Genomic DNA, 21,153 nt, shown 5'->3' with positions numbered 1-21,153 from the left:
GGGAGTGTTGCTGAACAAAGAGACCTTGGAGTGCAGGTTCATAGCTCCTTGAAAGTGGAGTCGCAGGTAGATAGGATAGTGAAGAAGGCGTTTGGTATGCTTTCCTTTATCGGTCAGAGTATTGAGTACAGGAGTTGGGAGGTCATGTTACGGCTGTACAGGACATTGGTTCGGCTACTGTTGGAATATTGCGTGCAATTCTGGTCTCCTTCCTACCGGAAGGATGTTGAGGCTTGAAAGGGTTCAGAAAAGATTGACAAGGATGTTACCAGGGTTGGAGGATTTGAGCTATAGGGAGAGGCTGAACAGGCTGGGGCTGTTTTCCCTGGAGCGTCGGAGGTTGAAGGGTGACCTTATAGAGTTTTACAAAATTGAGGGGCATGGATAGGTTTAGTAGACAAAGTCTTTTTCCTGGGATCGGGGGAGTCCAGAACTAGAGGGCAGAGGTTCAGGGTGAGAAGGGAAAGATATAAAAGAGACCTAAGGGGCAACTTTTTCACGCAGAGGGTGGTGCGTGTATGAAATGAGCTGCCAGAGGAAGTGGTGGAGGCTGTCACAATTGCAACATTTTAAAGGCAAATGGATGAGTATATGAATAGGAAGGGTTTGGAGGGATATGGGCCAGGTGCTGGCAGGTGGGACTAGATTGGGTTGGGATATCTAGTCGGCATGGACAGGTTGGACTGAAGGGTCTGTTTCCATGCTGTACATCTCTATGACTCTATAACTAAATTCAAATTTATCCATGTCACATTGGGATTCAAACCAATGTTACCAGAACATTAGCCTGGGATTCTGATGTTTACTTGTCAGTGGCGTTACATGTGCACCACCACTACCTTCCTTAAATAATGAGGAAAATATTTCTCTCCTATCTACTGTACCTGGTCCCATTGCCCTTATAGCACTTTGAATGCTGATATTCTAAGAGACTGCATGAAGCCTGGTTTTGAGCAAATTAATTGAAAACCTAAAATGCTTTTGAACTCTTGGAGGAGAAACTGCAAAGGTCACAGACTTCCATTTCCTGTCCAAGTGTATAAACGTCCACAAAGGAAAGGAAGCACCTCCACTTTCTCTCTTTCTAACTGCCCTTTTATTTTCTGTCTGTTGAGGATGTCAACACTTTTTCCCTCACTCTTTCCCCGAGTGACAGAGTCTTTGTGGTTTAATCTTGATCGACCATGTGTGGATGAAAATGAACTCCAACAACAAGAGAACCAACATCAGGCTTGGGTCAGTGTCTGTGTGTGTATATGCGGATTCGTATTTTTTTTCAACTTCTGTCTCTGACAGTTTTTTTTTAATTCATGGGATGTGGGCATCGCTGGTTAGACCAGCATTTGTTGCCTATTCCAATTGTCCAGGGGGCAGTTAAGAGTCAACTACATTCTATGGGTCTGGCATCCCATGTAGGCTAGATTGGGTAAGGACAGCAGATTTCCTTCTCTGAAGGACATTAGTAAATCTGATGGGGTTTTCCTGACAGTTGACACTGGTTAATGGTCAGCATTAGGTGCTTAATTCCAGATTTTTATTGAATTCTTCCATGGTGGGACTCGAACCTGGATCCGCAGAACATGATTTAGGTCTCTGGATTAATAGTCTTGCAATAATACCACTATGCCATTAACTCCCCTCTATTTATATAGCTAGTCTAGAATGTTGATAGTTAAGCATTTTTTGATAATAACACCATTTAATGCCAAGAAGCAATAGTTAGACTTTGCCTTGATGGAGATGGTCATTGTCTGGCACTTAATACTTATCAGACAAAGCCTGGATATTGTCCAGGCTGTGTGTGTGCAGTTAAGTGATGTGACCTGAATAGAATGGGAACAATCCCAGATGTGAAAATGGCAATTTCTAGCACTGGGAATGAAAATTAAGCAGAGAATGCCCTCAGTTTGAAACAGCACAGACACTATCCAGTACAGGAACAATGGGCCAAAAGGCCGCCTCCAACATTACAATTCTGTGATTTTAAACAACTCTTCACATATTGATGTTAGTAGGAGGAAACAATTAAAGTTTAAAGTTGTAACAAATTAAAACTATTACAGTGAAGAATATTTCTGGTTGTGCTATATGTTCCTAACAATGTAAGGGATTAGGGTTAGATGTTGAGGAAACTCAGGTTGTCATGAGTAATGGGGCTGAGTGAGCTGCATTTTTAGAGTGGCGGTTTCAGTAGCATGCTGTTCCAAATTTTATTTCTCTCATTCTCATTCTCTCTCTCTCTCTCTCACATACACATCCTGTACACAGTTGCAGAGTATTGCTGAGAAGAACAATACTTTGGTCCCAATTGGAAAGCCTGCCTCTGAGGTGAGTGTCTGACTGGGTCCTGGCTTTCTGTAATAAACCTTGTTGTTAGATTCGCTGAGATCTCTTTGCGTTATGAGGTTAGGGAAATGCTGGTCAAGAATGGAGCAAAGACTCAGCATAAGGGGTTGGCTGTTTTGGAATGAATTGACGAACATTGCATGGAGGTATGTGAATCTTCTGAATTCTCCACCCCAAGAAACCTGAGATATTCAACTAAATCAGTTAGGATTGTATTCACTGGAGTTTAGAAGAATGAGGGGGAATCTCATAGAAACCTATAAAATTCTAACAGCACTGGACAGGGTAAATGCACGAAGGATATATCCGATGACCAGTGAGTCCAGAAGCAGAGATCACAGTCTAAGGGGTAGGCCATTTAGGACTGACATGAGGAGAAATGTCTCCACCCAGAGAGTGGGTAGTCTGTGGAATTGTCTGCCACAGAAAGCGGTCAAGGTCAAAACATTGTGTGATTTAAAGGAATTAGATATTGCACTTGGGATGAAAGGGATCAAGGGACATGGAAGAAAAGCAGGAACAAGTTATTGAATTGGATGATCAGCCATGATCAAAATGAATGGCAGAATAGTCTTGAAGGGCCGAATGGCCTACTCCTGTACCTTTTTTTCTATTTCTATCAATAAATTTCTGATCTCAAAGGAAATTAAGGGATACAGAGACTGGGCAAGAAAGCAGAGTTGATGTCAGGGCTTGGGCTGGATCGTATTTAATGGCAGACCAGGTTTGAGGAATCAAGGGAACAATGCCTGTTCACATTCATTATGTTTCTTAGGACATTGGTTAGTTCAGTCAGTTGGACAGCTGGCTTACAATGCAGAGTGATGCCAACAGCATGGGTTCAATTCCTGCACTGGCTGAGGTTCCGTGAAGGATTCTCCTTGTCAAACTCTCCCTTCACCTGAAGCATAATGACTGTCAGATTGTACACCATCGGCCGTCTCTCTCTAAAAAGGGAGCAGCCATATGGTCTGGTAAGACAATGGTGACTTCATCCCACGAGAGGGAGTTCAACAGAGTTTTGGCAATACGGCAAAGTATTTTTGGAAACAATTGTATTTGAAGTTTAAGTGGTGATCTAATTAAGATGTTTAAAGGACTGCATTGAAATTTTTTCATCATTCATTCATGTGATTTACACATCACTGGATGGGTCAGCATTTATTGCCCATCCATAGTTGCCTTTGAGAAGATGGTGGTGAGCTGCCTACTTGTGCTGCTGCAGTCCACATGATGTAGTTAGACCCACAACGCTGTTAGGGTGGGCGGTTGGTGGAATGGTTCTTAAGATCCTGAAGAAATGGCAATATATTTCCAAGTCAGGATGGTGAGCAACCGGTATCCTTCTGACAAATAGAACTGAAGATTTCAAAACTGAGATTGCTGGATGTTTCTTGGATGAAGATCATGATAGTTATAAAACCGAGCTGGGAGAATGGAGTTAAAATACAAATCAATTGTGATTTAAGTGAAGTGAAACAGGTTCAAGGAATTGCATGGCCTTCTACTAAGACCTGTAGACCATAGAACATAGGAGCAGAAGTAGGCCATACAGCCCTTTTGAATCTGCTTCTTCATTCATGATTGATCTGATAATCCTCAACTCCATTTCCCTGCCTTTTCCCCATAGCCCTTGATTTGCTTCCTGATTAACAATTTCTGTATTTCAGCCTTGAATATACTTAATGACCCAGCCTCTGCGATAAACGATTCCATAGATTTACCACCTTCTGAGAGAAGAAATTCCTCCTCATCTCTGTCTTAAATATGTGCTCCCTTTGTTTAGAATGATGCCTTCTGGTCCTAGACTTTCCCAATGGGGAAGCAACTTCTCCAAATCTACCCTGTCAAACCTAAGATGTTTCAATAAGGCTACCTCACATTTTTCTATATTCCAATGAGTACAGATCCAGCCCACTCAACCTCTCCTCATAAGACTGAACCTCTATACCTAGTTGCAACTGAGTGAACCTTTTCTGGACTGCCTCCAATGGCAGCATATCTTTCCTGAGATAAGGGGCCTTACACTGTTCACTGTATTCCAACTGTGGTCTGACTAGTGCTTTGTACAAAACCTCCGTATTTTTATCTTCCATTCCCTTTGAAGTAAAGGCCAACATTCCATTTGCCTTCTCTATTATCCACTGTACTTGGATGCTAGCTTTTCGTGATTCATGGAGAAGGAGTCCCAAATCCCTTAGTGTTCCAGCTTTCTGCAGTTTTTCTCCATTTAAATAATATTCATGCCCAATGTGAAATATAATTAGGGTATATAGAATATCTTCCATATATATCTGGGATTTTTCAATTAAATATTTAAATGTGTGGTGTGCAATGAGGAAGTGTCGTCAGTCTGTTTTGTGTTTGATGTCATGTTGTGATTGCGCACAGCAGAACTATGATGATGAGGAAGAGGAGGATGATGAGGATGACGAGGACAGTGAAGAGGACTCTGAGGAAGATGAAGACATGCAGGACATGGATGAGATGAATGATTACAACGAATCTCCAGATGATGGAGAGATAAATGAGGTGAGTGGGGCAACGGCTAGAGGAATGGGTGCTGGAGCATAGCAGGGTGGGATCCCCATCTGTTCTAGTACGGAATCACTTGTACCCCGTTGGGGAAATAGTTTATTTACAGGGCTGCTATGTTATGTTTGTCACAAGTGAGTCAACTGTTGAAATGAGGAGGGAGTTTGGTAATGAGAATTGCACAAGCTTAAAGAAACACAACACTGTGTTTTGTTTGTGAGGCCTAGATAACCTCAACATTCAGCCCTGGCTCCAGTTCCCAGCTGAACTGTAAAAGGTGCTCTCTGCTTGTGTTAATGACTGCCCTTGTTCTTAGCTATTTCAGTCAGGAGATCTGCTGTCATGGTCTATCAAATTTGTCTGTTTTTCACTATCACTATCCATCCACTCCTAGCATCCACTGTCAACAGTCTGTAAGTGCTCTGCGAGTCATTCAACTACACCTTTCTGCCCTACTCCCAACTCCAATGGGTTTGTTTTTCTTTATTCAGGGAATGAGGGCATCACTCGCTGGGCCAGAATTTCTTGCCCATCCCTAGTTGCCCCTTGAGAAGGTGGTGGTGAGCTGCCTTCTTCAATTGCTGCAATCTGTATGTTGTTGGGGTAGACTCTCAATGCTGTTAGGGAGGGAGTTCTAGGATTTTGACCGAATAAAACAGGGTATATACTTCCAAGTCAGGATGGTGAGTGGCTTGGAGGGGGTGATGTTCCCATACATCTGCTGCTCTTGTCCCTCTAGATGGAAATAGTGGTGTGTAGATGGTGTTAACTAAGGAGACTTGGTAAGTTTACTGCAGGGCAGAGCATCTTTATTCATTGTTATGTTCAGATCTGGCAATAACTCACTGAACTTCTTAGTCATAGTCATAGAGATGTACAGCACAGAAACAGACCCTTCAGTCCAACTCATCCATGCCGACCAGATATCCCAACCTATTCTAGTCCCATTTGCCAGCGCTTGGCCCATATCCCTCTTAAACCCCTCCTATTCATATATCCACCCAGATGCCTTTTAAATGTTGCAATTGTACCAACCTCCACCACTTCCTCTGGTAGCTCATTTCATACACGCACCACCCTCTGTGTGAAAAAGTTGCCCTTAGGTCCCTTTTATATCTTTCCCCTCTCACCCTAAACCTATGCCCTCTAATTCAGGACTCCCCCACCCCAGGGAAAAGACTTTGTCTATTTATTTTATCCATGCCCCTCAAGATTTTATAAACCTCTAAGGTCACCCCTCAGCCTCTAATGCTCTAGGGAAAACAGGCCAGAGCCTAGTCAGCCTCTCCATATAGCTCAAATCTTCCAACCCTGGCAACATCCTTGTAAATCTTTTCTGAACCCTTTCAAGTTTCACAACATCCTTCCTATAGAAAGGAGACCAGAATTGCACGCAATATTCCAAAAGTGGCCTAACCAACGTCCTGTACAACTGCAACATGACCTCCCAACTCCTACACTTGAGGCTCTGACCATTAAAGGAAAGCATACCAAACACCACCTTCACTATTATATCTACCTGCTTCTCTACTTTCAAGGAGCTATGAACCTGCACTCCATGGTCTCTTTGTTCAGCAACATTCTCTAGGACCTTACCTTTAAGTGTATAAGTTTTTTTCCTTGCAGATCGACATGGAAGGTGCAGAGCAGGATCAGGACCAGTGGATGATCTAAAAGGCCTTCAACTGTCTCTCTGCGCTCTTCAAATCCAGGCATTGACCAGTTTATTTTCCAACTTTGACGCTGGGACCAAGAGACACGAGTGGAAAAAGACCAGTCCAGTCACAAATACATGCACCCTTCTCCTCCATCCCCCACTTCCAGCCCTAACCTTGACTCCTGCAAATCCCTAGGTTTCTCCGAATGGCTAATGATCGCTCTCTTCCAGACTAAACGGGAAGCCATTCAGTCCCTTGGGTTTGGTCATAGCTGTTCTGTCTCTCCTCCACATGTTTTGGTTCTACAACCCTCGAAGATGTGATTCCTTGGCCTGATGAAATCAACTTCCATCTTGAGGTTTCAGTTGACTATCTCCCTCCTTTCCTCAGACAAAAAGTTCTGGATTTACACAGCCTATTCCCATGCCAGGGAAATGATGTTTGTGGAATTTGTGGAATCAATTATCCAGTGGGCTGTTGCCATCCTGTCTTATGGTTTGTAGAATCAAAAGGGTTTTTGGAGCAGGTCTCTCTGAGATCCCAACCTCAGCCCAAAGGTCAAGGAGCTAAGGTGAGACCAGGTACAATTTGTGTTACATTCAGCCCAAATGCTCCATGCTGCTCTTCATCACACCTTTTTGAACTTCAACTTTCAGCACACCCTTCCCTCCCTCCACTTCTCCTTCAGCTCTTTTAATTTATCTTCAATGCATCTCAGCTGTTCACCATTTAACCACTGCCTGCCATGGCAAGTTCCACATTCTCACCAGGAAACTGATTCTCCTCCAAAGACAGGATTGAAAGCAACCTTGCTCTGTTCATTGCAGTTTTCTATTTACTGCCTCTATTGAACAATTCCTTGAGGATATTTCTGGTGAACTTTTAAAATAAAATGTTTTCTTTTGAAATCTCACTGATGGTCCTCCCTGTGTGTTTATTTTGTAATTATCTTTAGCCTCAGTTTGAAACACTCTCAGGACAGGTTCTGGTACTGAGACTGGCTCTAATGTAACAAGGGCTATGTCAGGTTCCAACCGATCGATTGTGACAGGGAACTCTCTAGTCAGAGGCATAGACAGACGTTTCTGCGGCTGATAGCGAGAAATCCGAATGATGTGTTGCCTCCCTGATGCCAGATTCAAGGATATTCCTGACAGAGTGCAGAATATGCTCAAAAGGAAGAGGAACCAGCAGGGGGTCATTCTACACATTGGAACTAATGAGATAGAAAGAGAAAAGGACAAGATTCTGAGAGAAGAAGATAGAGATCAGTCTGAGACTCTTGTGAAAAGGAGCAAGTCAAACAGGGCAGGCAGGAACAAAGCAGAGAACGAGTTAGGATTGATAAATTAAACTGCATTTATTTCAATGCAAGAGGCCTCACAGGGAAGGTAGGTAAACTTAGGGCATGATTGCGAACTTGGGACTGGGATATCAGAGCAATTACAGAGACACAACTCAGGGATGGACAAAGAGAAAGTGAGGACTGCAGATGCTGGAGATCAGAGTTGAGAGTGTGGTGCTGGAAAAGCACAGCAGGTCAGGCAGCATCTGAGGAGTAGCAGAATTGACGTTTTGGGCATAAGCCCTTCATCAGGAGGGCTTATGCCCGAAAGGTCGATTCTCCTGCTCCTCGTATGGTGCCTGACCTGTGCTTTCGCAGCACCACGCTCTGGGATGGACAAGACTGGTAGGGAGGATATTCCTGGGAATACATCCAGGGAAGGTATTAGGTGGAACTGAGAAATAAGGAAGGGATGATCACCTTGTTGGGATTACACTTGGACCCCCAGTTGTCAGTAGGAAGTTGAGACACAAATTTGTAAAGAGATCTCTGTTATCTGTAAGAATAATAGGATGGTTACGGTAGAGGATTTTAACTTTCCAAACGTAGATTGAGACTGCCATAGTGTTAAGGACTCAGATGGAGAGGAATTTGTTCAGTATGTACAAGAAAATTTTCTCATTCAGTATGTGGATGTACCTATTAGAGAAGGTGCAAAACTTGACCTACTCTTGGGAAATAAGGCAGACCAGGTGACTGAGGGGGAGCACTTTGGGACGAGTGACCATAATTCTATTAGTATTAAAATAATGATGGAAAAGGATCTAAAAGTTAAAGTACTAAATTGGAGGAAGGCCAATTTTGATGGTATTAGGCAAGAACTTTGAAAAGTTGAATGGAGGCGGTAGTTTGCAGGTACAGGGATGGCTGGAAAATTGGAAACTTTCAAAACTGAGATAACAAGAGTCCAGAGACAGTATATTCCTGTTAGGGTGAAAGGAAACGCTGGTAGGTGTAGGGAATGCTAGATGACAAGAGAAATTGAGGTTTTGGTCAAGAAAAAGAAGGAAGCATATGTCAGGTATAGACCGCAGAGATCAAGTGAATCCATAAAAGAGTATAAAGGCAGGAGGAGTATACTTAAGAGGGAAATCAGGAGAGCAAAAAGGGGACATGAGATGGCTTTGGCAAATAGGGTTAAGAAGAATCAAAAGGGATTCTAACAATACATTAAGGACAAAAGTGTAACTAGGGAGTGAATACAGATCCTTAAAGATCAGCAAGGCCGCCTATGGAGACCGCAGGAGATGGAGAGATATTAAGTGAGTATTTTGCATCAGTGTTTACTGTGGAGAAGGATATGGAAGATAGAGAACGTGGGGAAATAAATAACATCTTGAAAATGTCCATATTACAGAAGAGGAGGTGGCTGAATGTCTTAAAATGCATGAAGGTGGATAAATCCCTGAGACCTAATCAGGTGTCTTCATCATCTTCCTGATGAAATGCTATTGTTGGTGAAACGTTCTCCTGCTCCTTGGATGCTGCCTGACCAGCTGTGCTTTTCTAGCTCCACACATTTTGACTCTGTTTTCTAGCTTCTGCAGTTCTTACTTTCTCCTTAGAGGGATATAGGCCAATTCAAGCAAATGTGGCTTGTTTTGTTTGGGTGACTTGGTCGATATGGACGAGTTCGACCGAAGGGTCTGTTTCCGCGCTGTGCTACTCTTAATCTGAAAGTAAAGTCCCCTTGAGACAATCCCCATCAAACACTCCCAGCACAGGGACAGCATAGGGCTAGATACAGAGTAAAGCTCCCTCTACATTGACCCCAACAAACATTCACAGTACAGGGTTAGATACAGAGTAAAGCTCCCTCTACATTGACCCCATCAAACATTCACAGTACAGGATTAGATACAGAGTAAAGATCTCTCTATACTGTCCCCATCAACCACTCACAATACAGGGTTAGATGCAAAGTAAAGCTCCCTCTACACTGTCTCCATCAAACATTCCCAGGACAGGGACAGCGCAGGGATAGATACAGTTTTTCTCTATACTGTTTCTTAGCTCTGTTATGTTGTATTCTGTTTATCAGTGAGATTAACAGTTTAGTTCCAGATAACTGTCATCTTGGATGCAGTCCTAGAACTCGTTTTACCTTTCACCCAGATTCATCTCATGCCCTTATTTTAGCAGAGAGAGAATTGGGTTGAGGTTGTGACTGTGGACCTGATGTATGTCAATTATTTTTAATAATTCACTGCTTCTTATTGTTGGTGATAAGCCCAGCTTTACCTATTGATTAATTACCCTTGAAAAGATGTTGTTGTGTTGCCTTAGGAACAGGAGTAGACCATTCAGCCCACCAAGCCTGTTGTGTCATTCTGCATGATGGTGGTATATCAAACATTTCAATGCCTTTTACTCTCTTTGTCTCCATAACCTTATATGCCACTGGCAATAATAAAACTATCAAACCCTACCTTAAAAACATCTTTAAAGACTAAGCTCTCACAGCTCTCTGTGGCAGAGAATTTTCAAGGTTCATAACCCTTTAAATAAAAAAAATCTTCCTTATCTCGATCTAAGCGGCATCTCCTTATTTTTAAATTGTGCCTCCAGGTTTTGGACTCCCGATCAACCAGGAGAAACTCATCATAATTAATAATCTCTTTGTTGTCTGTACTGGACTCCCACAACAGCTGTTCCCCCTGCTCCTCCTCTCTGTCTCTGTCAAAAATGTATGACCCACCATTTTACTTCCAGTTCTGAAGAAAAATCACATTGGACCTGAAACGTTACCTCAGTTTTACTCTTCAGAGATGCTGCCAGACCTACTGAGTTTCCCCAACATTGTCTATGTGAGGATTTATTCTGCCAAATTTTTTTTTGAAGACTGTTGGTCAAGGAGAGATTTGATGGGAGGCCCATTTTGGATTTTGATAGAAGTACTAGGGAATATGGTTTCCCTCAGCAGAGACATTGGTAGCTAAAGGTGATAAAATTAAAACAATCAGCAAAAGAACAAGATGGTTTTGACAGAAAATTTCTTCTGAGAGAGGCTTGTTAAGATCTTGAATAAGCTGCCTGAAAGGGCAGTGGAATCCAATTTTACAGGATCCTCAAAATTGGACATTTGCTTGAACAGAACAAATTTGCAGAGCTATGATAAAACATTGGAGTTTGGATCTCATTGGAATAGTTCTTTCAAAGAGCCAGCTCAGGCACAATGGACAGAATGGTCTCCTGCATAAAGTCACACTTTATTTATTGTTCGTTTTATACCAATTCCACGTGGGGCTCATCTTACATTGTCCCCCAGTTTCATCAGCCAAGGTTCAAATAGTGCCTTTTCAATGCTGTACAATCTAAGGATGTCAGGCCAGATCCCTTTGCCTGTTTCTGCAGCATTGAGATGTTTTGTACCGCTACAGAGAAAGATCTTGCACTCCTCCAGAACCTGTCTCATGCTCAGTACATCCCTAATCAACATCTCACACACAGACATTTTTTAGCCATGCCACAGACAATAAAGACTTATTTTATGAACAGTTATAGACTATGTTACTGTCAATTTGAACACAGGAAGATCCCACAAACAGCAATGAGATAATGAGCAGGGAATCTGCTGATAGTATTCTGGTATAGTGACTTCAGGATCACTGACTGTCCTCACCCAAAAGACAAAGACAGGCACTTGTGACAACTTCCTCAGTACCACAATGGGACTCATCAAAAATAGGAGTGGGCCATTCAGCCCTTTGAGCCTGCTTCATCGTTCAATATGACCATGGTTGATCGTCCAACTCAATTTTTCTTCCCCATTAGCCCCCAAGAAGTATATCTAACTCCTTTTTGAAAACATTCAGAGTTTGGCATCAACTGACTTCTATGGCAAAGAATTTCACAGGCTCCCCACTCTCTGGGTGAAGAAAGTTTTCCTCATCTCAGTCCTAAATGGCCTACCCCAAATCCTACTAACTGTGCTCCTGGCTCTGGACTCTCCAACCATCAGGATCATCACTCTTGCATTTATCTTATCTAGTCCTGTCAGAATTTTATACATTTCTAGGAGATCCCTCCTCATTCTTCTAATGAATTGACTCAAAACCATTCAGAATCTAGAACTGGTATGCTGCAGGAGGCTATTCGGCCCATTGTAGCTGCATAGGCCATCCAAATGTGGACAAGTGTCATTCTCCTACCTTCTCCCAACAACCCACATCCTTCTAACCAGGAGGAGGTGGAACCTCCCTCGCCACAATTGACAGAATGCAGAGATTGTAGGACAGGACTGCAGCGGTTCAAGAAAGTAGCTGACCACCACCTTCTCAAGGGTATCTAGGGAAAGGCAATAAATGCTGGCCCATCCAGTGACATACACATCCCTTAAGTGAACTACAACAAGCAATGTCAGTCAGGCTAACACAGATACCATGAATGCCAACAATTTGCATTTATATGTCATCTGGAACAGTTTAAAAAATTTCAAGGTATCCTACATGAGAGATTATCAAACACTGAGCCACATAAGGAGCTACATACGGAGCTATTAGGACAGTTAGCCACATAAGGAGCCACATAAGGCGCTATTAGGACAGTTAGCCCAAAGCTCAGACAGAAAAATGAAAACTGAGGTTTTTTGCAGTCTGGGATTGCAGGAGAAAAACATGTTTTGTAAGCAAATCAGCCACAGCTGAAAAGATACAGGATAAGAAGTACAGAAACAGTTAGATAAAACACAAAGGATTGAGTTCAATAAAGACCTTGAGACAGTTCCGATAAAATAAAAACCTTCCAGCCAGTCTCAACCTCTGCATCATTAAACTACTCACTGCTGTTTTGTTTTTGGTTCAGTCATAGCATACAAGTGTCAACATTTGTCACTGATGACTAATTGTCTTTCAGAAGGCATTGGGCACAACAGAGTGGCTTAAAGGCCAGACTGGGTAAAGGTGATAGACCTCCCCTTCCATAAATATAGCTTGTACAGAAATCTCCATATATTGATTCACAGAGTACTGTTCTTTGCAGATAAAAAGCAACTGTACACACACTGTACCTGTTCCAATTCAACAAAATGTGGGCCATTTTTTGGTTCAGGAAATGTCTTGATTGATTCAAGTCAACTTGCTTGGTTTAAAATTTAACAAGGTTTAGTAGTTAAATGTCAGAAGGGAAATGTTCTGTTGGCCTTCACTGCAGAAGAAGGAAATCTTGTTGTGGCTATACATGGCCTTTGTGAGACTACATCCAACCACAAGCCTATGGGTCAAGTGCTGGAAATGAGATTAGAATGGATAGATGGTTAGATGGCCAGCATGGACACAATGGGCTGAAGGGTCTTTTTAAAGATTATAAAAACTCCATGATTGTATTGTGTGCAGGTTAGGTCTTCTTTTCGAGGGAAGAATCAATCTGGTGAACCTTCATTGCACTTCCATTGAGGAAGTGCAATGAAGGTTCACCAGATTGATTCTTGTGTTGGCAGATCTATTGTTTGCAGAGAGACTGGGTCAACTGGGCCTGTATTTACTGGGATTTAGACACATGAGTGGGAATCTCACTGAAATGTTTACAATTCTGTCAGAGCTGGATAGACTGGATGCAGGACTGACGTTTACACCGGCCAGTGATTCCAGATGAAGGGGTCATGATCTCAGGATATGGGGCAGGCCATTTCAGACTGAGATGAGAAGTTTGTTCACTCAGGGGGTAGTGAACCTGTAGGATAAATTTAAAAAGATTGAGGGGAATTTCTTCTTACACAGAAGGTGGTTCGTGTGTGGAATAAACTTCCTGAGGAAGATTAGATTAGGTTAGATTACTTACAGTGTGGAAACAGGCCCTTCGACCCAACAAGTTCACACCAACCCTCCAAAGAGCAATCCACCGAGACCCATCCCCCTACATTTACCCCTTCACCTAACACTACGGGCAATTTAGCATGGCCAATTCACCCAACCTGCACATTTTTAGACTGTGGGAGGAATCCGGAGCACCCGGAGGAAACCCACGCAGACAGGGGGAGAATGTGCAAACTCCACACAGAGTTGGAAGTGGTGGGGTGTGGGTACAATTACAAAGTTTAAAAGATATTTGGATAAAAACATGAATAGGAAAGGTTTGCAGGGACATGGGGCAAGGAGCAGGCAGAGCACAGCAATTCAGGCAGCATCCGAAGACAGGCAAAATCGACGTTTCGGGCAAAAGCCCTTCGAAGGGCTTTTGCCCGAAACGTCGATTTTGCCTGTCTTCGGATGCTGCCTGAATTGCTGTGCTCTTCCAGCACCACTGATCCAGAATCTGGTTTCCAGCATCTGCAGTCATTGTTTTTACCTCGCAAGGAGCAGGCAGGCAAGACTAGTTTAGTTTAGGATTATTTACAGCATGGACTGGTTGGGCTGAAGGGTCTGTTTCTGTGCTGTATGACTCCATATGGAGACAAAGCTATTGAATATGTTTAAGAAAGACTTATTGATAGATTTCTAGAGGCTAAAGATATCCTTGAACCCTTGAGGGTCTTCAAGGGAACCATGGCATTTCTCCCCCCTGTCCAATTTCTCAGCTAATTCCTCCAGCATTTCCATCCGTTGGTCTCAAACATTCTCTCTGCCCTGGAGTTCGGGTTGCAAAACCTTCCATTGCAACAATATTTGATTTGTACAGTTTCCCTTTAGGAGAGAGATGGATTTTCAGAATATCAGATGCTGCCTGAACTGCTGTGCTTTTCCAGCACCACTTTAATCTAGACTGTTGTTTCCAGCATCTGCAGTCATTGCTTTTACTTTCAGGAAAGAGGGTACAGAACAAGACTCACAGGCAGATTTGAAAAGAAGACAGCAGTGCTGTCGGGACAGAAACTAGTCTGAAATCAATAGATGAGGTGGGAAGAAGAATATTGTGCCCTGCCTACTTTGATCTGAACATTATGGGCACATTGTGAATGCCCAAAAATCAGGCCCTTTTATTACCAGTCTCGTAACATAACCACTACATGACCATTCTCAATGCATAGAGAAGATAAGATGGGAAGGTGATGGCCTAGTCGTATTATCATTGGACGGTTAATCCAGAGACCCCAGGTAATGTTTGAATCCTGCAACTGCAGATGGTGGAATTTGAATTCAATAAAAATCAGAATTAAGTGTCTAATAATGTCAATTGTTGGGAAAAACTCATCTGGTTTACTAATGTTGCTTCAGGGAAGGAAACTGCCATCCTTACCTGGTCTGTACTACATGTGATTCCAGACCCATGGTGATGAGGTTGACTGTTTACTATACTCTAGGCAATGAGGGATGGGCAATAAATGTTAACCTGGCCAGCGACTCCCTCATCCTGTGAATGAATAGAGAAAAAAAATTAAGAATGATATTTCAGAGCTATAATTTCCCATTGTCAGCTGTGACCAATATCTCTGGGTCAGAATGTTGAGGGTTCACTTTAGTTATTTTTAAAAAATATTCATTTGAGAGATGAAGGCATCGCTGGCTATGCCCACATTTATTGTCCATCCCAGAGGGCAACTAAGAGTCAACCACATTGCTGTGGGTCTGGGGTCACATGCAGGTCAGACCAGGTAAGAATGATAGTTTCCTTCACTAAAAGAACATTAGTGAACCAGATGGGTTTTCAACTGGCAATGGATTCACAGTCATCATTAGATGAATAGTTCTAGATTTTTATTGAATTCACCATCTGCCACAGTGGGATTTAAACCTGGGTCCCAGGACATTACCTGGGTCTCTGGATAAAACAGCCCAGTGATAATAACACTAGGCCATCCCCTCCCCTAAATTTGAGCATAGAATCCATGTTGACAGGGGCAGCACTAAGTCAGTAGGCGAAAGTGAGGACTGCAGATGTTGGAGATTAGGGTTGAGAGTGTGGTGCTGGAGAAGCACAGCCAGTCAGGCAGCATCCGAGGAGCACGAAAAGGCTTTTGCCTGAAGCACTGATTCAGTGTCAAGCTGTTAGAGATGTTATCTTTCAAGGGAGATATGAAACCAAAGCCAGCCTCATATTGACATAAAAATCATTATTTGAAATAAAATGTTATCAAGTATTGTGTCCAACTCTCGGCACTGAATTTTCAGAAGGACGTCAAGGCCTTGGAGAGGTTGCACAGGACATTAACTAGAATGATAATAGAGTGAATGTCTCCAGTTAATGTGCAGACATTGGATAAACTTGGATTTTTCTCCTTAGAGTAAAAGTAGGGATGCGTTGTTGCGAACATAAAAGGCTTTGGTGAGACCACATCTGGAATACTGTGCATAGTTTTGATCCTCTTACCTGAAGAAGGGTGTAATTGCATTGGACACAGTTCCGAGAAGGTTCACTCAATTAATTCCAGAGATGAAAGGCTTGTCTTATGTGGAGACATTGAACAGTTCAGGCCAATACTTGCACAAGTTTAGAAGAACAAGAATAGACCTAATTGAGATCGATAAAATGCCAAATGGGATTGGCAAAAGAGACAAAGACAGGACATTTCCTCATGTGGGGCAATCTAGAACAAGAGGTAATAATTTTAGGATAAGGGATAGCAGATTTAAAACAGAGATGAGGAGGAATTACTTCTGTCATTGGGTTGTGAATCTGTGCGATTCACTCCCACAGAATGCAGTGGATGCCAGGAGAGACAAGTTTTTAATTAATAATGGGTTAATATATGATGGAGAGTGGGCAGGAAAGTGGAGTTGAGATCAAAATGAGAGCAGAGCTGAAAATGTGTTGCTGGAAAAGCGCAGCAGGTCAAGCAGCATCCAAGAAACAGGAGAATCGACTTTTCGGGCATAAGCCCTTCTTCAGGCTTATGCCCGAAACGTCGATTCTCCTGTTCCTTGGATGCTGCCTGACCTACTGCACTTTTCCAGCAACACATTTTCAGCTCTGATCTCCAGCATCTGCAGTCCTCACTTTCCCATCAAAGTGAGAGCAGCCATGACTGTGTTAAATGGAGGAGCAGGCTTGAGGGGTTGAATGGCCTATTCCTGCTCCTAGTTCTTATGTTTTGAGAGCAGAGAAGAGAGAGTTGATCGACCATGAAGGGTTTTGGTTGAGTCAATGAGAGGAAACTATTTCCAGTAGTGGGAGGGTCAATCACCAGAAGGATACAGTTTGCAACCTGAGGACAAGATGAGAATATATATTAAGGTAGCAACATGCTGCCTGAAACAGCAGTGGGAGAAGATACAATGTTTTCAGACAGGAACTGAATAAATACTTTACATGGGAAAAATCTACAGGACAAAGGAGAAACATTGAGGTAAGGTGGAAGAGGATCTAATTAGAAAGCTCCTTCAAAGAGCTAGTACAGGCTCAATGGTTTCCTTCTGTATGAAATTATTCTACAATTTTAAGAGCAGAGAAATTCACCCTCAAACAACAACACCAAAGATTACCTGGTGACTCAGTGAGATTCTGATAATTATTACACTGTATAAATGTATACCTTAGCCACAGGAGTAAGCCACTGTGCCGAGAGACAAGTGACAATATGATAAATAAACCTAAAGCTAATCTAATTTTTCAGCATCCCCTTACTTCTGAAGAATCACTCTCGTTCTCTGCCTTAAAAATACTCTCAGCCTCTGCTTCCAACACCTTTTGGGGGAGAGAGTTCCAAAGCCTCACAATCCTTTGAGAGAAACATGTCTCCTCATCTCTGTCTTAAATTGAAGTTGTAAACAATGTTCCCAGGTTCTTGACTCTCTCCCAAAAGGAAACATCTTGTTTATCCATTTTAAGCTTTAATATCCTCAAAAGGAACTTCAGTTCTCCCTCAGGATTTGCATAATCCAAAGTGCCTCAACACTGTGTGAGAGTGAGATAAATTAACGTACAGGTTAGGAAATCTCTTTTCCAAACCTCACAGAGAAAAGACAAAACAACTGTAGAAACAGCAACAGATAAGCTTGAAAAAGCAGCAAAACTTGCATTGGCCTATCAGCCTTGCCATTTCAATGTTCCAAGATTAACATTTGGAGTTTAAAACAGTGTCAGATTTGCTGAGCATTTTGTTTCTTTTTCTGATGCCGGTGATTGTGCTGGGAAAGTTCAAAAGTGTTTTGCACACAGTCCGTTTCCAGGCGAGTATTTTCCTAATTCTTTCAGAGGATGTGGATGTCGCTGGCTAGGCTAACATTTACTGCCAATCCCAAATTGCCCAGAGGGCAGATAAGAGTCAACCATATTGTTGAGGGTCTGCAGATACATGTAGGCCAGACCAAGCAAGGATGGCAGTTTCCTTCCCTAAAGGACATTAATGAACCAGATGGGTTTTCCACCAACAATTGGCAATAGTTTCATGGTCATTAGACTCTTAATTCCAGATTTTTAGTGAATTCAAATTCTCAGGATTCAAACCTGGATTCTAAGAACATTCCTGAAGAAGGGCTAATGCCCGAAACGTCGATTCTCCTGTTCCCTAGATGCTGCCTGACCTGCTGCGCTTTTCCAGCAACACATTTCCATCTCTGATCTCCAGCATCTGCAGACCTCACTTTCTCCTTCTGAGAACATTAGCTGAGTCTCTGGTTAATAGTCTAGCAATAATACCAATAGCCCATCGGCTCCCTCTGAGTATCCTTCACTTGTGGAATCAACAACAATTCACTCTAAAAGACAGTGGTCTGTACCCTGTTGAATAAGTGGCTAATGTTCATCACTCCGATTAAAATAAATTTTAGAATAATTGAAACGAAGAACAGATATAGCACAGAAGGAGGCTCTTCAGCCCATTGGGTTTGTCCTGATTCTTTGCAAGAATAAATGAGCTCATCCTGCTCCCCAGCATATTTCCCCCTATTCTCTCATAGAGTTACATCTAAATCATTTATATAAATGACAAAAAGCAGTGGTCCCAGCATCAGACCGTGCAATGCACTGCTGGTCACAGGCCTCCAGTCAAAAAAGCTCTACTACCATCCTCTGCCTCAGACCTTGCAGCCAATTTTCTATCCAAGTGACTAGTTCTCCCTGTGTTCCATGTGATCTAATCTTGTTAACCAGTCTATAATGAGGAACCTTGTTGAATGTTTTACTGACAACATATAGACAACATTCACTGCTCTGCCTTCACCTGCTCTGCAGGTTGAGTCCGTGATTAAGGAGCTGAAATGCGCATCAGCCATGATTGAATGGCGGAGTGGACTTGATGGGCCGAATGGCCTTACTTCCACTCCTATGTCTTATGGTCTTATGGTCTTATGGTCTTCACCCATCCTCTTTGCGACTTCTTCAAAAAACTCAATTAATTTGACTATTTGCAATGAAAAATCTCTGCAAGCCGATAGTGCAATTGTGGAATGTAGGAGATCTTAGATGCAGGAATACACATTTTCAGGGTTTGACGTTTGAGCAGATTCAGCTCAAAAGTTTATAAGCTCAGAGGCTGATTATAGTCACAACAATACTTCAGAGAGGAGGAATGTTACCTGGATTCTTTACATAGGGGAAATCGTATCCTTTAAAATAGGATCTTCTGATTTGATCAGCGTTGAGGGAAAGGAAGTTGTGACTGTGAATGAGGCAAGTAGGGAGACTCAGAGTGTAGGAGTTTTGGCATGTCTGCCTCTGCAATTGTCCAATAGGTTTGAAATTCTGTCAGCTCTGTTGGACGGGAACAGGGTGGTAATGCTAAATGACCATGGCTTGTGGTACAGGAAGTTATTCAAGCGGAGGGAGCAACAAGGAATGTTGTGGGTGTAGGGGACTATATAGTGAGGAGGATTGACATTATTCTTTACACCTAAGAGTGTGAGTCCACACAGCTGCCCAGTACCGGAATTTGGAACATCTGTTCAGGGCTGGAGAGGAACTTGCAGTGGGAGGGGGAGAATCCAGTGGCTGTGACCAAACAGGAACCATTGTCACAGCTAGGCCAGATTACAAATGAGGAGGTTGGAGAGATGGAAGCTCCATTTTTGTTTGTTTTTCTTTTTCCTTTCTGTAAATAAAAGCTCATATTTGCACTTGTCTGGTTGCTTGTCTGCCTGTGGTGTTCCCTGACTGGATGGTAAAAAGCTGCGGGCCTAAACTGGGTAGCGCTGACTTAGTGTTCAGATGGGAAAGTAGCCACAGACTGGTAAACTGTGTGATGTGGTGTTTAAACTGCAATGTGGGTGAAAGATGGGATTATCTGTCTGAGGGTGTATTGGCCATGTAGATGCACAGCAGCCTTTCTAAAATGGTACAGCTGCAAGGGATATTGGTATTAATGTGGATGTCTCCTGAGTGGCACATTATTCTGGGAATGGCATGTGGTAAGATGGAGCTGGAATTAGATGCCATGGGCCGGTATGTGTATTTGTTGCAGTAAGTTTGTTAACATACAGTGAGAGAGCTCGCGAGACCCTGTGGCAAAAAGCCCTCCGTGATACATAATGCATCCCAGATATCCAAAAAGTAAGGTTCGGGCTGATGTAAAACAGCATTTTGAAAAATTCAAGATAATCAGGCAGGGTCAATCTGGTTTTGTGAAAGGGGGAACCAGGTTTAACCAATCTATTGGGTTTTTTGAGCTACTAATATCTTACATGTTGTGGATAAAGGGGATCTGGTGGATGCCCTCTACTTAGGATATGCAGAAGGCATAAGGTGACAAATTATACGTTATTGTGGAATGTAAAAGCTCATGGTGTAGGGGGTAGAGTATTGCCATTGACTGTCTAATAGGAAACACAGAGGTGGTGGATATGGGGCATTCTCAGGTTGGCCAAATGTAATCAGTGCAACAAGAGATCAGCGCTGCCCATCAATATTCCCTCAATTTATACCAATGATGTAGATACTGACAAGAAACGGGATTGCAGGAATAATAAGCTAAAACAAATTCTCACTGAAAGCAAAGAACGGTGACAGAAAGAGTCAATCAATGCCCTTACCCCGAGACCAGCCCAAGGTTAATGTGGGAGAAACGCGCCAGAGCCCTGGCCATGAGACACAGCGCGCGCATGCGGACAAGGGGAGGGGGCCGGCAGGGGCTCCACGTGGGTCGAGGAGGAGGAGGACAGGGAAGGAGGGCGCACGCGCAATCCGCTGCAGAGTGCGCCGCGTGCAGCCGGTTACAGGTGAGAGGGGAATGGAGGGGAGTGCGCGTGTGTGACAGGTCTGACCCCTCAGCCCTGGGACAGTGTCAGGTAACCCCACCCCCCCCAGCCTCGGGCAGTGTCAGGTAACCCTATCCCCCGCACTCCCCTCCAGCCCGGGCAGTGTCTAGTAACCCCATCCCGCCCGGGCAGTGTCTACTAACCCCATTCCCCCCCCTCTCAGCCCCGGGCAGTGTCTGTAACCCCATTCCCGCCCCCTCCAGCC

At 43.1% G+C, this 21,153-nt stretch overlaps 2 protein-coding genes across 4 annotated transcripts in view; both read left to right on the top strand.

Moving 5' to 3' along the window:
• Nucleotides 1-7,452, top strand: part of anapc15 (anaphase promoting complex subunit 15) — a 9,076-nt gene extending 1,624 nt beyond the window's left edge. For 2 of the 3 annotated variants that reach the window (XM_043692522.1, XM_043692524.1), the window contains exons 2-5: nucleotides 1,116-1,236; nucleotides 2,269-2,328; nucleotides 4,738-4,878; nucleotides 6,508-7,452. In XM_043692522.1, coding sequence (XP_043548457.1) covers nucleotides 1,117-1,236; nucleotides 2,269-2,328; nucleotides 4,738-4,878; nucleotides 6,508-6,555 — 369 coding nt within the window. In that variant the 5' untranslated portion in view covers nucleotide 1,116 and the 3' untranslated portion in view covers nucleotides 6,556-7,452. The remainder of the gene's footprint in view (nucleotides 1-1,115; nucleotides 1,237-2,268; nucleotides 2,329-4,737; nucleotides 4,879-6,507) is intronic. The other variant, XM_043692525.1, reaches the window with a different exon arrangement.
• A 13,379-nt stretch (nucleotides 7,453-20,831) lies between these two features.
• folr (folate receptor) overlaps nucleotides 20,832-21,153 on the top strand; it is a 32,476-nt gene continuing 32,154 nt past the window's right edge. The window contains exon 1 of the mRNA XM_043692519.1: nucleotides 20,832-20,909. The gene's annotated coding sequence lies outside the window, so the exon portion shown is untranslated. The remainder of the gene's footprint in view (nucleotides 20,910-21,153) is intronic.

Source organism: Chiloscyllium plagiosum, chromosome 6 (assembly GCF_004010195.1).
Source record: "Chiloscyllium plagiosum isolate BGI_BamShark_2017 chromosome 6, ASM401019v2, whole genome shotgun sequence".
NCBI classification, from domain to species: domain Eukaryota; kingdom Metazoa; phylum Chordata; class Chondrichthyes; order Orectolobiformes; family Hemiscylliidae; genus Chiloscyllium; species Chiloscyllium plagiosum.
The sequence above is the reverse complement of the archived record's forward strand: the minus strand, read 5'-3'. Positions and strand labels throughout refer to the sequence as shown.